We start from the raw sequence: 16,657 nt of genomic DNA on the forward strand, positions 1-16,657 counted from the left end.
TTGTCATTATTGAAATAATTGTGCAACAAAGTTAGAAGTATTCGAGTGCACTGTATAACTTTTATTGTTGTGTAGCTCTACCTCCTTTTTCTTGAAATTGCATTTGAATACAAGTTAATGACATTTTTCAGAGCCGTTTTCAGAACATACAATAGTGTTAAGTAATGGCACCTCGTTTAGTTCAGCAAATTAGCCTTTATCTTTTGACCTCATCAAGAATACACTACACCTGAAAACTGATATGGTGACATAATTCAATCTCAGTTTGCGTACAGGATGCTCCCTGTTATGTAACACAAAATATATTCCACAAATAAGAGTTAAACATGTCCAGTAGTCATTTGTGGAAATGTGGGAATGCAGTACATAGGGCAATTACTTACTTCAAGAGAAGCTCATCCACTGTCGTTGTCACTGGTTTAAAGTTCAAATTTGCAGACGATGATACAGCATAGATGGCGCGCACCCAAAAGAGATGCATGTTGCCAAGTGTTGCCAGTGGGAGTTACCATAGCAACTAGCAGTTTAAGGTCGTGGTGTGGATAGGTTTAATTAATGAATTGGGTTTGCTTTAAGTTGTTGTTTATTTTATTCGGAAGAATTTTCCCATGCTAATATTTCAAACATGTCTCAGAATCCTCATGCAGTGAATGTGGAAATATACAGAATGTGTGGTCAAACGCAATCAAGTTTTTCCATTTTACAATATTGTCAATCCAAATACACAACAGAATTTGTAAAAAGCATCGCTATCTTTATGATGAATTGAGTAAAACACTTCCTGGACAAGGCGCAGCAACAATTAAGCAGCACTATCATCGCAGTCCAGCCACTGAAAAGGGATTGCTAGGAATAACTGGGGTTGGACATGTGATGTATTTTTTTCATGATAGCTGAAAATACAGTACAGTATTAAACATAACCTTTTAAAGCCAGTACAGTGTTCGGTGGAGACGTAATATTTAAAACAACAAAAATATAGCAACCCTTAACATAAAAAAGGGTTTGTTCAATGGATGAGGGAATAATGATGCCCGGTATTGCTATCTGGACTTTGCCAGCATTTTCAACAACGGCCAATTCTAGTCACTGATACCAGGGCCTTTCTATGATCAGGAATTAAATGCATGGCCAACAGAACATTTTTCTAGTTTGACATTTAATGTGGTGTTTTTAAAGCGCATTTTTTATTTTTTTCTAGAGTTCTCATCTCTCCCCAGTTTGTATGCCAGTAGTTGTTTATGGTATTTAAGTCATTAAAGCAATAGTTCGTCCGCCATGTTTTCTACGCGGAAGAAGAAATTCCAGAAGGCACATTTCGCGAAAAATCAGGCGCACGCGGACTTCGCACGGAGGGGCGTAGTTGCCAAAATAACGTCATTTTGACGCATGGAGCCACGCGGAGCTCTCGGACACGTATAGCTTAAACCATTTGAGGACAGCATAAAAGTAATAAAGATGAAAGATGGATGAAGGAAAGTGACAGATATTATGCAAGAAATTGATGTAAGTATGAAAATGAATGCTTATTGTAGATTTGGCAATTTCTTTTTTTCCCTTTTTCAAGATGGGATTGTAGATTGCACAACATGTTTTTTATGTTTACATCCGAGACATAGATTTGCTATTGTGAAAAGTCCCCTGTTGTGAAAAATTTCCGACTGCAAACATGATTTCGTTGAGATCTGTTGTACGCGAATTGCATCATTTCATATCACAATATATCAATTTTATCGCCCAGTATAAGTATGCGTAGATATACGGTTTTTATTAATGCTTTGAGTGCTTTGCTAGTATGCTGCTACCCCCATAATTTATTTGCTTTCTCAATTAGGTTGGAAGATTATGTGATCCCTTTTGACATTTAGGGAACAATCTCCTTTGTCTTGATGATCTGTGATCATACAGAGAAAAGTAACTTTTTCTGGTGACCTATTTTTTAAACACACCCTTATAGAATACAAAAGTGCAGCACAAAATTCAGTTAAGAATGTTAGCTCCAAGTTCATAAATAGCAAGTGAGACACTTTTGGTTGAAAATAGTAAATGAAACAGTCACTCAAAATCGGATTAGAACTCCCCTATCGGGAAAAATGCTTGTCACAGGTTTGAGAAGCCCTTTTTCCTGTCATGTTCTTTTTGCCTGCTGGTGACATCATTTTCCCTCTGTCATCAGTCTCACTTTGTAAATTAGTGGATGGACTAGCTCAGCTGCAGCAACCTCCTAAATTTCATTTTAAATGCTAATGAGAAGTCTTGAAACTTGATGAATTTAACTTACCTTAAGCTGTAGAAAACCAACGACCACATGCTTAACTCAAAACCATTTGTATCTAAAACCTTTTCTAAACATTGAAATTGATGGAATGCCATTAGTGCTGTATATATTTTGTTCTGTTTTTTTAAAGTTTGCTGACATGATCATACACAACTAACTCACATGAGCCAATCTTATTTGCGACTCACATTAAAAGGGACATTTCCCCATTTTACTTCGAGCATTGCAGGAATGAAAGAGCACTTGTATGACACAGTTGCTAAGAAATCGTCACGAGAGTGGTCGCAGAAGTCACTCGAGACAGTGCTGTCTGTGTAGTCACTAAGTCTTTTCCCCGATTTGACCACACGGAGATGGAAGACTTTGCTCTTGCTTTCTTATCCTACTGACATGTGCACATCAGAATGAAAGCACCACTTTTTAAATAAAAGCAGTACACATAATGTTTTATTTTAAAGAAAACTCTTTACTGCTCACCAAAGTTTCACATGAATACACTGTCAATAGAAAATAGTGTTTTAGTCATGCTGCAGCAACTTGGATTTAAATAGGCAGGAATTTGGATTGCAGCAAACCAGAAGAAACTAAAGCTGTGTTTTTGTTGCATTATTAGAAGAGCTCTTACCTTGTTCCATGGGGATGTTTTTATTCTCTACTCACCCTCCTTGGTTTTCTTCGCAGCTGCTTGAGAGAGGCAACATTGTAGGAAGAAAATGAGAAGCAAATAAGTTGTTTTGATGTATTAACACACCGTCTTAGCTCTCTTGCTGACTGGCATTGTGCTTTCTCAGCTCCATTTTTAACTGAGTGTAAAGTGCTTATGTAGCATCTGAAATGTTCCAACAATTCAGATATTTACTCATTTTGATGTATTTGCAATCATTTTTTTAAATTTATAAAATCAAGATTTCCTATGACAAGACAGTTCGTCCCAAACCCAGATTTATCTTCGATGTACAGTTTGGACTAGGATAACATCACGCTATAACATTAAATTTTGTTTGTGCATATCCAGAAGCGATGAGTTACTCAGTGGTTTACTGAGAGTTTCCTGTTTGTTTTCTCAGGCGTTAAATTACTTGATGAGGCTTTTCAAGTGATGTATACATTTTCATTGCAGAGCTATGCAATGACTTTTGACGAAATATGATTACATATTGTTCAACCTATTCACAGCGAAACTGCAGTGGCATACAGCAGCAAGTCATGACGCAAGTGAGAATGACCAACAAAAGCATGCTATTCATTCAGACAAGTAAACAGCATGGTTAGGAAACCACATTAATGTAATTTTCTAAATGTATCATGCTATAGTCAGGTTTACAGAGAGACTATTTTATCATCCTAATTGAAGATCTCTGGTCAACGGTTTGTATGTGATGTGATCTATTCCAACTTGCCAGAGATATGCGGCACTAAAATAATAGCAAAAGTCATTTACCTTTGAAATATCATATAACTTATAAAGCTGTAGTTCAATATATTAAGCACCATGATTTAATTTTCTTTCACTTTTCTTGAAGCAACAGGTTGACCAAAGCAGGTTGATGAGCTCAGTGTGAAGGGAATCATATATTAGGTTGTTATCATTATGAGCTTAGTTCATTGTTACCCATTTATGCAATCCTAGTTCATCTTGACCCTGTCCTTAGATAGAACTGTTGATGCACGAAAGTGTGAGCCGGGACCTTGGCCCAGCTGCCGGTGGCGCCCGGCTGGCTCTTTTGTTGTGTCTTGTAATCTGCTATGCTTCTATTCAATAAAAGCCAGGGGGGAACGGCTGGGCAGTGGAAAAACTAGCGTTGGAAGACCCACGAGTTACATTTGCCCAAGCTGTTTTTCCCTATGCCGGCATAGAAAAGTCAATCTTGGCTGGTCTAAGTTACTCTTTTTGCTGTTTAAGCAGCTAGGCTTGTCCTAGTCTTCTTTTCTGAGATTTCTCTGACACTCAGGTAGCAAGCTGCTAATTTCAAGTGTATAAAAGACTTCTTTATTGTTTCTTTAATATAAAAGACTTTATCACAATTTAGGTGTTTAAATGGCATGTTTTCATTACATGAGTTCTTTCAGGTTCATTCAACTCTTCATTTATTTTACTGGCATTGGGCTTAAACTTTTTTTACAATTTGGTAATATAAATATTTTTATTATTTTTAATAGCCTACAACGGGCCCCCAGTTTACGAGATTAATCCATTCCACGGTTGGCATCGTAATGCAAATTCGTCGAAGGGTGGGCAATCCAAAACTATGTTATTTAGCTAATGCGTGTAAAACCAGGTAAAAACATCAAAATTGTACATACATATTAAAAATTTGTATCAGAATAGTGACCTAAGCAGCGATGCGTGTTGTGACGTATGAGCGCGTTGCCCCTTGTAGACACGCGCGCACACTGACCACCATGTTTGAGGTGTCTTAAGGCGAACAAAATGGCGTAAAGAGGAGACAAAAAAAAACCCGTTGTGGTCCACATCGTAAGGTGAAAAAAAAAACATAAGGCAGGGACGTCATAAATACATTTGATATTTGAACATATTTTATTATTATGATTTTTGTTTTATTTTTATTATTGGCTGCTCTAAAAAACACATCATCCTTCTCACTATGTATGTAATATCAACAGCGGCCAGAGGCCCACGGTCATATTGCAGACTGGGGGGGGGCAAAAGTTTCAATGTCGCAATCAAGTTGCCGAGTCAGTGCTAAATATTGTGCTGACAATGCTGCGCTATCGTTAGCTTAGCACAGTAACTACTGTTACCGGTGACCGCAAAGCGGTCGCCATGATTCATTTCTGCCCCCTGCGTGAGCTGTTGAATGTTCCCGAAGTTGATTGGCTGTCGCGACGCGAAACGCAAAAAACGTTAAACATTTTTAACTTCACGCGAAAGGCAAAATTTCGCTTCTCGTGACCGCGCGCGGCTATTTGCGTCGCTCGATTCGCGTCCATCACGTCGCCCGACGCGCATTCGCGCGAACTCCATTGACTACAATACAAAACTCTCCGCTTTTTTGCCTCGTTCGCGTTCGTTGTGTCAAATCATCTCCAAAACATTATTTCGGGTGCAGCCCACGCGGCCCGGTACCGGTTGATCCACGGAACGGTACCGGTCCACGGACCGGGGGGGTTGGGGACCACTGCTTAATATAATCACAATGTACCATCACACAGATGAACGGAGGCCTTTCGAGGTTGTCGGCCAATTAAAACGGTTTATCTGCAACCAAAGTGTTGCTGTTTTTAAAACAACATTACCGTGATGGCTCAGACACTTACTCATATGTTACTTACCAATCACTAGTCTATGTCTAAATGCATAACATAATCACATAACACTATTTTGTTCTGCCATTGCATCAAAAACATATGGGACATAAGGACATATTATGCTGGGGAAAAAAGCGCATTTTACTTCTGTCTTAGCCTCATGTAAAAACCAAGGACAGCAAAGCAAGTAATCTTTTCCATTTCTATGGTGACTAGGAATTCTAGCCATGAATCTATTGTTGCAACTGCTATTATGTAAATGTGTTTGTGTGTGTGTGTGTGTGTGTGTGTGTATGTGTGTGTGTGTGTGTGTGTGTGTGTGTGTGTGTGTGTGTGTGTGTGTTTGTGTGCCTATATATATTCGGACTATTCAGTTTTTCCTGGAATTGAAATTATATTTTGTTGAGTCATTTTTTTGAGACACGGATACATGGTTTACTGTTGCAAATAAGACTAAGGTAATGTGGCATTCCGACCCTTTTGAGAGGAGTACAGCTTGTTGGTGTTGTGTTGGTCTTCATGCGCAATTCACCTTTGTCAAGCCACAGGCTTTTTAATGAGCTCACCTTATAACCCTCATGTCTGCTTCTTGCTAAAAAAAAAAAAAAAAAAAAAAAGTACCGGACTTTAGAATTTTCTTTTTGATCCAACTACTGTTTCTGTTGTGGTCAAAAGATCTCAATGTAGTGCTTTGGAATGGACATTTGCTTCCATGTCTTACCTGAACGATGCACATGGGTGCATTAATAACATATCTGGTAGTTAAAGTCAAAGAGTCTACTCCTTAACCGATTCAAAACAGGATGAGTGAGAGCAAATTGATGCTTGATTTCAGTATCTCATTTTAGGCTTGCTCAGGACTGCTGATGCAAATGGGCTTAATTTAACTAACCCGGTACATTTACATCATATAAGATTGACTAATGTGCTTTATCCCTTTTAATCCTTTTTTCAAATGTGTAAATGCAAATGCTCCCAAATAATAAGCATTTTTTAATTCTATCTGAATTGAACAATCTATAATTCCTTTTGTTTCTTTGTTTCCCTTGACTTATGAATTCATTTGTATGGACAAGCATGCAAGTAACGGATGTTATTAAGTTGTGAAGTAATGACTATACAGATCACATGAGAAATATTTCCTCATCATTTTGAGATTAGGACCCAAATTCAGAATTGTATATTAACACACGCTATGCAAATGAATAAATATCATAGTAGACATGCATTTGCTACAAAAGAAAAAGAATACTTAGGATTTTTTTTTTCCTATAAAAAATAATGATTACTAAAATGCCACCCAAATTTGTTTGCTATAATTCAGGCATGTCCAAACCCGGTCCTCGAGGGCCACCTATCCTGCATGTTTTTGATGGTTCCGTCATCCAATGAAGCTGATTCAAATGATCAGGTTTGTTGTCAGGCTTCCGCTGAGCTTGCTGATGAGCTGATCATTTGAATGTGGTGTGGTAGGAGGACAGAAAGCTCCAGAACATGCCGGATAGGCGGCCCTCGAGGACTGGGTTTGGACATGCCTGCTACAATTGGTCCAGTCCCATCAACTAGCATGTGGTGAGCAGTATTTATGACCAATACCACAAAGCCAGCCATCAAGGCGACAGAGAGCTCTTGGTTTATTTCTTGGGGCCATCTCCTGGCGCCGATCTTTTTATTCATGTTACCATATGAGATAAGGTTGTGTCCATGATTGTAACTATATTAAAGGATGCCCATTTCGTTTTCCCATTAGTCATCTGTAGGTCGGACATCATAACATAAGGCTGCAAGCATGCAGCCACACTTAAACGCAACTCTGCTTCCCATATAATTAACAACTGTGTAAGTGTCCTTTGAATTTTATTATCTTGTGTAATCAGTCTGCCTTAGATCCCTAAGCCTGTCACCTCTATACTAGTTGTGTGTGTACGCGTGCACACTTTGGAGATTCCTTGGAGAGAGTACAGAGGCCATAAGGTTGTAAAGACTTGCAGACTATTGATTCAACTTTTATCACCGCAGTGAAGCATTTTATTAGCTTTTAAGTGTCTGTTCTTAGGTCATATCAGTTTTACTGTAAACATTTCATGGAAATTCACTTGGTGCTGATTTCTCAGTGACTCTTGTTGAGACAGCATGCCTATGTTCTCTCATGAAGTGGCAGAGTGGAGGCCATTGTAGAGAGGATGTTCAACTGGTCCGTGGGTCAGGGAAGCTCTTATTCTTTGGTTGATTGATTTTTACCTTCCACTCCTTCCATTATTTTAGTCTCACTCATCCACTTATATTTACTGCAGAGGCTATTATAATACAAATGATTGTCAAACTCGCATCCGACTAATGCCTTAATTCAGGGGAGTCCAAACTCTGTCCTTGAAGGCCAGTATCCTGCATGATTTTCAGGTTTCTTTCCCTGACACACCAGATTCAAATGATCAGCTCATCAGTGAGCTCAGCAGAAGCCTGATAACAAGCCTGATCATTTGAATCAGGAGTGTTGGTTAAGAAACCTGGAAAACATTCAAGATACTGGCCCTCAAGGATCAAATTGGACACCCCTGCTGTAATTATTCCAAGTGTTATGCTCTGTTTGGGGGTAACCAGGACGTACTGTAAAAAATAATCCAAATTTTTCACAAAGTCCCATGCATTACAGAGGTATATAACATTAAAAAACTTCATAATGGATCAAATTCAAAACAATAAGCTAAATATTTTGCAGCTGGCAAGTAATAAAAAACAAAACAAAATAAAACTAAAAGTCCTGAAATCAATCCACATCCGATTTTTTGTCATGCACCTTCAGTCTGAACTGCCAGGCCTCATTCTTCTGCTCGTATATGACCAACTGACAATAAACTTCACAGTTCTGCACTCAAAAGCTGGAAACTGGTTGGAAGAAACAAAACAACAATGGCAGACAATGCGGACAAAAAAACTCTGGATCCACACCATCTCTAATGCTAGTTGACGAGCCGAGCTGGGCAAGCTCACCAATCACACAAAGGCTGACTACATTCGTTGTTACTAACAGCAGCCATTTGAATAATTAACTATAACATAATACTAATACTATTTCCAATATTGTACTCTTTTGCAGCGCTACTTCGTGACTAAACAAAGCAAGTAAAACATACACTGAATGGTCATCTTCAGGGATGACGATAGCAATACTTATCTTTCGGCTCACTGTAGTGAGCTTCATCAGACAGTTTTATCAGCGCAGTATGTCACACTTTGTCTTTTGTATTTGAAACTAGTGCCTTGAGGTACGAGTTTTGTTCATTTCAATTCATGACCACGCTTGTAACTCAAAACACTTGTATCTCATCTTTCCCCATTGAAACAAATAGAAATTAAATGTTCAGCCCCTCCAAAGAGCAACAAATATTGTGTCTGTAATTTAATGAGGATATACGCTACATTAGAATATTGAATTTTATTATTAAAAAGGCATTGTAATTTAAAATAGTGTAAATAATTAAAGAGCTGTGTTAAAACATGCATTCCCCCTTGTTCCTGTTGAGGGTGTTGTCTTTCCACCTTCTTACACACCTGTGGTTCCATTCTTCAGAGGCAGAGGTGCGGAATTTTTATCATTAAGATTTTCTGACCCAGTCAGCCGTTTTTAAACACTTCACAACAGGAAGTAGAGACATCTTTGACTGAGGTCGAAGTGAGGGTCAGGGTTAGGACTGATACTCAGGTAGAATTTTTGTCTTTGTCTTATTCAGAAAAAAATGCTCATCTGAATTGGCCTTCTATGCTTGTACTTCTATATTTTTTATTGATGATGTTTTCCGATTGTATGTATACATGTATATTATATATACGTTGCACTTATTGTACGATTACAAAGGTGCAGTCTCTCGACGAGCATCTGTTAAACCACGGAGAAAAATCAAGCTTTTTTTGTGCAGCGAAGGAGATTTTTTGCAACCTTTTCTTACCATACTACTACGTTTAGTAATAAAACAAATATCACAGTCAAGATGAGAATGCTTTGGAATTAGGAGAATACATTGCTAACGTTCTGTATACCATGTTTTGTTTTGGTCTTGCACACGGGCGACAAATTCTGTGTAAGTTTAATTACAGATATCTAAGGGCAAATTACAACTTTGGTAAGATTCAGTACATCCCAGGGTTGACAGGTATGGGTAGCTTGTTTGTTAGTGTAGGGTGTTGTGCATGAGCTGTTATGTCACAAAATGATTTAGCTCTTACTGTGTTTGGGGGCGGAACAGCCGACAAGCGCCTTATGCACCACTCACGTCATCACGCTGGGACACCTCCTTTCAATCCAATGCTTACATTAGCAATATCTTAGCTACATTCACATGCACTTTTCATAGTTGTCTAAATGCATGTATGTCTAAAAATAAGCTAGGGATATGAGCGTAAATCTTGCACCACATTTAAGTGTGCTTAAGTGTACTGTAGTGTGTTAGGTCGGTCTGCAAATGCGCACAGTGAAGCATGTGACGTTACGTGTGGACAGGATACACACGCACACACACACACACACACACACACACACACACACACATATACATATATACATTGAAATAATTTATTGACAAACTTTGTTTTAACGGCGTAGTTAAGTGATTTAGTGAGTTAAGTTGATTTTTTTTTAAGACCTAGAGATCATTATAAACCTAAATAGATAGTGCTCTTGCCTAAATAATTATGTAATTATGTAAGAATTATGGCATTATGTAAGAATTTTCTCAGATGCTTTTAAGTATACAGCAAGCAGTTCCTAAAAGGAAGGAAAAGAATAAAGAATTCCTTTAGTGTGGGAAAATCGATGCAGCTCTGCTCCTTGATGCACAGGTACTGATACAGCAATTGATTTTCTATAAGTGATTGTGGCAGTGAGACTGACAGTTGACGTATCTACTACATTGTTGTGTGCGTAAACAGTATTACGATTCCAGGTTTACTTGCACGGTACAGATAAAAGTCTATCATATTGATGTCCGGGTGGTGTTATCTACCTACTCAGCACAAGCACAATCCTCTGTCTCTGATGGTTGCATGAAGAAGCTCATGGCCTACTTTTTAATCACGTAGTTAATCCAATGGTTATTTTGCATTGCTTCAATGCTAGGATTGTAACATAATTACATGGCTTGTTGTTTGTAGTCTGACCTCGACCGAGCTCATTCATTGGATAGTTTGGTTTTACTTACGCAATATCAGGAAACAGAGTAGTATTACTGTAGTTTTGAGGATGAGGAATAATTGAGCCCATCATGTGGAGTACAGTAATTTGTAACAGTTTTTAGCAGCAATATTCTCTTTATTTAGTCTCTTCTATTTAGTCTGAAAGATTAACCTGTGTTTCAGAGTCTGTTGAAGGAAACACTTTGTTGGCAGTTTTACACCTGTCTGGCATCAGTATAGTGTAGTCTTCTGCCACGTTTCTAACATGGTTGTGTTTTTCCTCTGAAGTGGTTTATATAACCCCATTAATGCTTATTCTCTGGCAGCATAATTTGGAGTTTTATTCCCTTTGCTTGCTGTTTTTCTCCCATATTCCCTCTATCAACCCCTGCACCTGCAAAGCATCACTGATTCCAACAAACCTCTTATCAGTGACTTTGCTCCCAGTGGAGTTGATAATGAATGTGGGAACTTGAGCCAGGAGAAATGGAGCATCTCCCCATGGGAGGGAAATCTAGGGTTTCAATTAGCTCAGTAATGGGGCATGAGTGGGATCAGCAGAGTAAGATGCAAAGACACACTTCCTTTGAATCTAATAAGAGTCTTTTAACAGATGATTACCAACAAGAGGTCTATTAAGACAGATCCTTGGCATGGGGTTTCTTGTATAATTGTCGGGGTGACGCTTGGCAACAAAAAAATTACAGTGTAGTTATATTCCCCAAAAAAAAAAAAAAAAACCCACACAAAACAATCATGTTTCTATGATCTGGTGGAGATCCAGATCTTTGAATTATCTGATTGCACAGAGGCGAGTGTTTTGTCTTTTGTGATGGAATCAGAGTTCCATGCCTTTAGCGATATGATAAATCATTCTGAACCCATATAAAATTTGTTGCTTTCGAGAAATTCATTTTTTAGTGGCTATTCAAATGGCATCTCAGCAGTTATTTAGACCAACTAAATGTTTAATTTTTTTTTTTTTGTGTGTGTCCTTAACTGAATAAGATACATTGGCGCACTCGTCCCAATTGTGTTATTGTAAGGAAATTCTCACCTGATGCCCAATCTGCTAAAAGTATATCGGCACTAGCTTTGGCGATCCGTGACTTTCACACGTACGCCTTCTGTGATGTCAGATTCTCGAGTAAATCACCCTCGTGCACACATACATATTTCTTGGCTACACTGGCTATTTTCTGGCGCTTTTAACGTCAATAAACACTTATTAGCCATTAAAACTTGTCATTATAGGTGATGCTGTCAAAACTTTAAAACATTAATAATTTAAAATAATTATCCACAAAATTGTATGAAGTCCAAATTACGAATTGCAGTTTAACATAAGAACATCATTTTATTTCTTTAATATTACCGTATTTTCCGGACTACAAGCCACACCAGTATATAAGCTGCAGCACCAAAAATTGAGCAAAAAAACAATTTTTGTCACGGATAAGCCGCCCTGGACTATAAGCCGCAAGTAGTAACTTCAAATACTCACACAAAGAGTTATATGGAAGTTTTTTAATTTTTTATAATTATTTTTTTAAAATTAATTGCCTGTCAACATCCTCTCTTTAACATACTCAACATGCCTGCATTTTTGGCACCAACAATTTTATGCAAAAATGGATGGATTATTTTTAACATAACACTATACACAACAGATTACTGCAGAGTTAAATAGCCGTTCAAACTCAAAATCATTTATTCGATAGCATCTTTTTCTGTCTCCCAATGTTTAATTGCTGGATTATTTTAGTGAACATACAAACACATTGCAAATTCATACATACAATCATAAATATTTAAATACTATCAAATTTACCTCATCAAATTTACACATCACAAAGTTTTATACACAATCATTTTCAATTTTGACATTTTGTATCTTATTTTTTTATTTTATTATTTTTATTTATTTATTTTATTATTTTTAATCATTTATTTTTAAAACTCGTTTCAAGTGTATATATATATATATATATATGTATATATATATATATATATATATATATATATATATATATATATATATATATATATAATACTATACTATAATATTTATAATTATTATAATATAATTATAATATAGATAATATAAAAATTCAATTTCATTTTAAATTATTACTATATATATATATATATATATATATATATATATATTTAGTAATAATAATTTAAAATGAAATTGAATTTCATTATGGCTATTATAAATATTATAGTTTATTATAGTTATGATAATGATGTCAGGTTATGTAAGGCCAGCAGAGAAGGCTATGCTCGTAAAACATTATTAAAAGCTATGGACAAATAGCTTGTGAAACAACTTCAATTTGTGTGCCTTAGTATCCATTTAAAATAGTATTGGAATACTCATTTTTTCTAGGAAATGGTTCTTTCAAATCAACAGCAATGTTTTTTTTTCCTGCCAGGAGATGTCTCTAGTTGTTACAGAAGCTTCAAAAAATGAACTCATTTCGACGCAATTGGCCCCAAATGGTCACAAATTGCCAGCAAAAGCTTCATTTCACCATTATGCTAAAAATGAGCATACATTATGCTTAACATTAGCTATTGAAAGCTCCGGATTCCATGTCGTTGGACTACGTCAACATTCTTTTTTTGATGCATGAATGGCGGATGGCTCGCAGATCAAGTTATTTTTCCTGCTAGCTTGGTGTGACTTCATCTGAAATTGCATTTTGTGATTTGTACTCACAGGAAAGAGGTACAGAGAAGACTAGACTCTTGCCTCTCTTCGCCGTCAAAGATAAAAATAACAGTATTGGAATGGCGGAGGTGGCGAAATGCTGGTTAGTTGGTTGAAATTGCACCTGTGAGCAAAGAATGCTCAATGGGTGAATGCTCTTATGATTTTTTTTTTTTTTTTTTACCTTTCAAGATCCTGATCCTGTATGCGTCTGTTGTAATAAAATGTTTGCTAATAACCATCTCCACCTCCTTGGCAGATAGCTGCATTGAATGCTGTATTGGACTTATCATGGTGCAGCAGTTGAATGGCGGGATAACTCGGGATGTGGTGATGCCACAAAAAAGACCTGCTGTAAGACCACCACGTGCATGACTCTCCCCTATTGTTATCTCATCCATATGCATTCATTTCCTAACCTTTATTCGTACGAATCTTAATAAAACAGCCGTAACCACGTGCTGTTTGATTTATTTTTTTGTTTTTTTTTTGTTTTTAATTTAATATACAAATCATTTTTTTAAATAAAAAGTGTTCTCAACTATATAGCTTTGAAAATCTATGAGCCAAAGGTCTTTTGTTGTCTGTTGTTGACTTTTTTTTTTTTTTTTACATCCCTCACTCCTCGCTGCTTTATCCCTGCTGCCCTCGAATAGCTTTTTGATATTTGTCTTGGAGGTGCACTTGAAGTCACTTCAAAATCTTTGAATCAGGAGTGTTCAAAATTTTTAACATGTTTTTTTTCGGCTAAACTTACCAACTTCTTGGAGTGATACATCCTCATCACCTGTGGTCCCTCGTGCGCTCACGGAAGTAATACCAGCAAATCACATAAGTTTACAGCAGAGTTGACCTCTGATTCATGTTTTATTATTTATCTGCTATGATCAGTTTTGTTTGTTTTGATATTTCTACTTTCTTGTGTTTTAGTTGTTATGGTCATTAAAGATGACTCCTGTGCCTGTGCTAGGCAAGTTCCGACCAATGATGGGTCAATGCTGCCAGCAGTGCACTCCAGACAGTCTCGTAAGAGTCAAAGCATTTAATCAAAAATCTTGAACCTCATGTACCTGAAATGTACTGTGTTCCAATAATGTGGGCAAATATTGACACATAAGTCAAGTATCTCCTTTGTCTTTTTCAGTCTCGCCATCGTAAGACGTTTGGACAGAGCCCCTTTCTTGACTTCCACAATATTCTCTCTGTCAATGAAACACACACTAGGTAATGTAAATGTTCCGCTGTGTTTCCTGATTATTGCCTGCATTTAAATGTGGCAGGGCTCCAAGGTGTGCATTTTTTTTTTAACTTGGAGCAGCATGACTCCTAACTTCAATTTTCATGCAAAAGCTACTTTTGAAAATCACATTTTATCATGCAATTTTTGATACGTATATATTCAACAAGTTACACTGCTAAAAAACATTGACGTTAATGTTTAGCTCAGCAATGCCTGTCAAATTATAAGTTCCCCACAAGTTGTGGGTTCCGACAGCAGAAATTGCAGTTCACTGAAATTGTCTGCCTGAAATACCTCAGACAGGTGAAGATGTGCAACCACTCATCCAAAAAAACTGAATGTCCCTTTTTTCCACAGTGACCGCTTTCTTCCAAAACTAGTCAGACTCATGTCTCTTAGCAGTCCAGATTTATTGAGGAAAGGAAACACTGACCTAAGGATTAAAGTATATGAAACCTGTAGAAGGACCTGCCTCTTTTCACATACCAGCCAATCATTGCACACCCAGAACCTATATCACAGCGCGTCTCTTACTCCGGCTTCTTCCCACATTCCAAAAGCATGGGTGACAGATGAATTGAACACTCTAAATTGTCCTTTGATATGATTGTGTCTGTGAATGGTTGTTCGTCTCTGTGTGCCCTGCGATTTGCTGGCAACCAGTCCAGGGTGTCCCCTGCATACTGCCCGAAGTCAGCTAGGATAGGCACAAGCAAGCCCGCGATCCTTGTGAGGATAAGTGGCTATAGAAAACGGAATGATGGTTGCTGAAGGTTTAGGCTGTGTTGATTACTAACAATTTGCTTTCTGTTCTATATGATTATTTGTTACTGAAGAGCTCATTTAATTCATGTGCACGCTTGAAAGAGTGAGGAGAGTTGTTGATCTATTAACGGTCGCCTTCCAACTAAATAGATTCTACTGTAGTTAGTTTGAAGGCGGCAAAAATATTAATCACAGCTTAACATGATTTGGAGCGGCATTCGTTAAACAGAATGAAATTTTGCATTTAAATTCGCAGCCGCGTGGCTTTTTTCTGCTTTCGATGGACTGGACGGTTGAATTTCCACCATTGTTTGCTTTTGTGTCTCAAGTGGGTTAATGCACAGCCAGACTCCCGACATAGTAGGGAAGCAGACAGCAAAAAAAAAGTACCGAAGCCATCGGGAAGCTTGTCGATTATTTTTTTTTCTTCAATGTCAATATAGTGACGTTTTAAATCCATTTAAATTATAGTAAATGAGAATCCCAATTGCTGTGAAGCAATTATTTGGCACACCCCTACAAAAAACGTTGAGTCCAGTGGAGACACGTTGATTAGAAAGCATGCGTTTCTGACAAAAAATGGTATTTCAAGTGTAACCTCTCCAGTGTTTTCCTGTTTGATCATGTACAGATCTACTTTATTGCAACGTCCAGGCTGCTGCTAATATGACCGCAGCTGCGCTAGACTTCAAAGGAAAGGGCCACTTACTGTACAGTTTAATCATTCAAGATTGAAGTAAACATGTGTACTGCAGTAATATTGTTTGAAGCCTGTTGCAACAAAACGCAGCAGCACAACATTTGACACGGAGGCCCCCACCCGAGTACGTAAAATGTCAAACTTTGCAAGGGGGGGCCACTTCAACCAATGAACTCCTGCTATAAAGCAGCTTACTTTGGTGCTGTCATTTACACAAGGAAGCATGTATAAAGTGGAAAAGACTGGGCTGAATTGTTACATCCAGCAGGGAATGCCAGCAAGCAGTTTTGCATAGAATAGAATACTAATGTTGTCACCGTAGAGCTGTTATATAACCAAATTGGTTGCATCTTATCCAAATAGTTTTTTTCCTAGCTGATGCAATTTACAATTTTCTTATTGTGAACAAAGTTGAAAAAGTGTTTTTGAGTTTGCACCTAATCTCATGCAATGTATGTTTGAGAATCTTCAGAATCTTGTGTAGTTGCACGGTAGGCATCAATCACATCAATATCATTA

At 37.5% G+C, this 16,657-nt stretch overlaps 1 protein-coding gene across 5 annotated transcripts in view; it reads left to right on the top strand.

Moving 5' to 3' along the window:
- Positions 1-16,657, top strand: part of gpat2 (glycerol-3-phosphate acyltransferase 2, mitochondrial) — a 76,848-nt gene that overhangs the window by 34,289 nt on the left and 25,902 nt on the right. For 2 of the 5 annotated variants that reach the window (XM_088417969.1, XM_088417987.1), the window contains exons 3-6: positions 13,445-13,536; positions 13,693-13,787; positions 14,364-14,459; positions 14,578-14,657. In XM_088417969.1, coding sequence (XP_088274095.1) covers positions 13,725-13,787; positions 14,364-14,459; positions 14,578-14,657 — 239 coding nt within the window. In that variant the 5' untranslated portion in view covers positions 13,445-13,536; positions 13,693-13,724. Of the gene's footprint in view, positions 1-13,444; positions 13,582-13,692; positions 13,788-14,363; positions 14,460-14,577; positions 14,658-16,657 lie in introns of all 5 variants that reach the window. The other 3 variants (XM_088417960.1, XM_088417977.1, XM_088417951.1) reach the window with 2 other exon arrangements.

This window comes from Hippichthys cyanospilos, chromosome 1 (genome assembly GCF_059441005.1).
Source record: "Hippichthys cyanospilos isolate Australia breed blue-spotted pipefish chromosome 1, RoL_Hcya_1.0, whole genome shotgun sequence".
Lineage (NCBI taxonomy): Eukaryota > Metazoa > Chordata > Actinopteri > Syngnathiformes > Syngnathidae > Hippichthys > Hippichthys cyanospilos.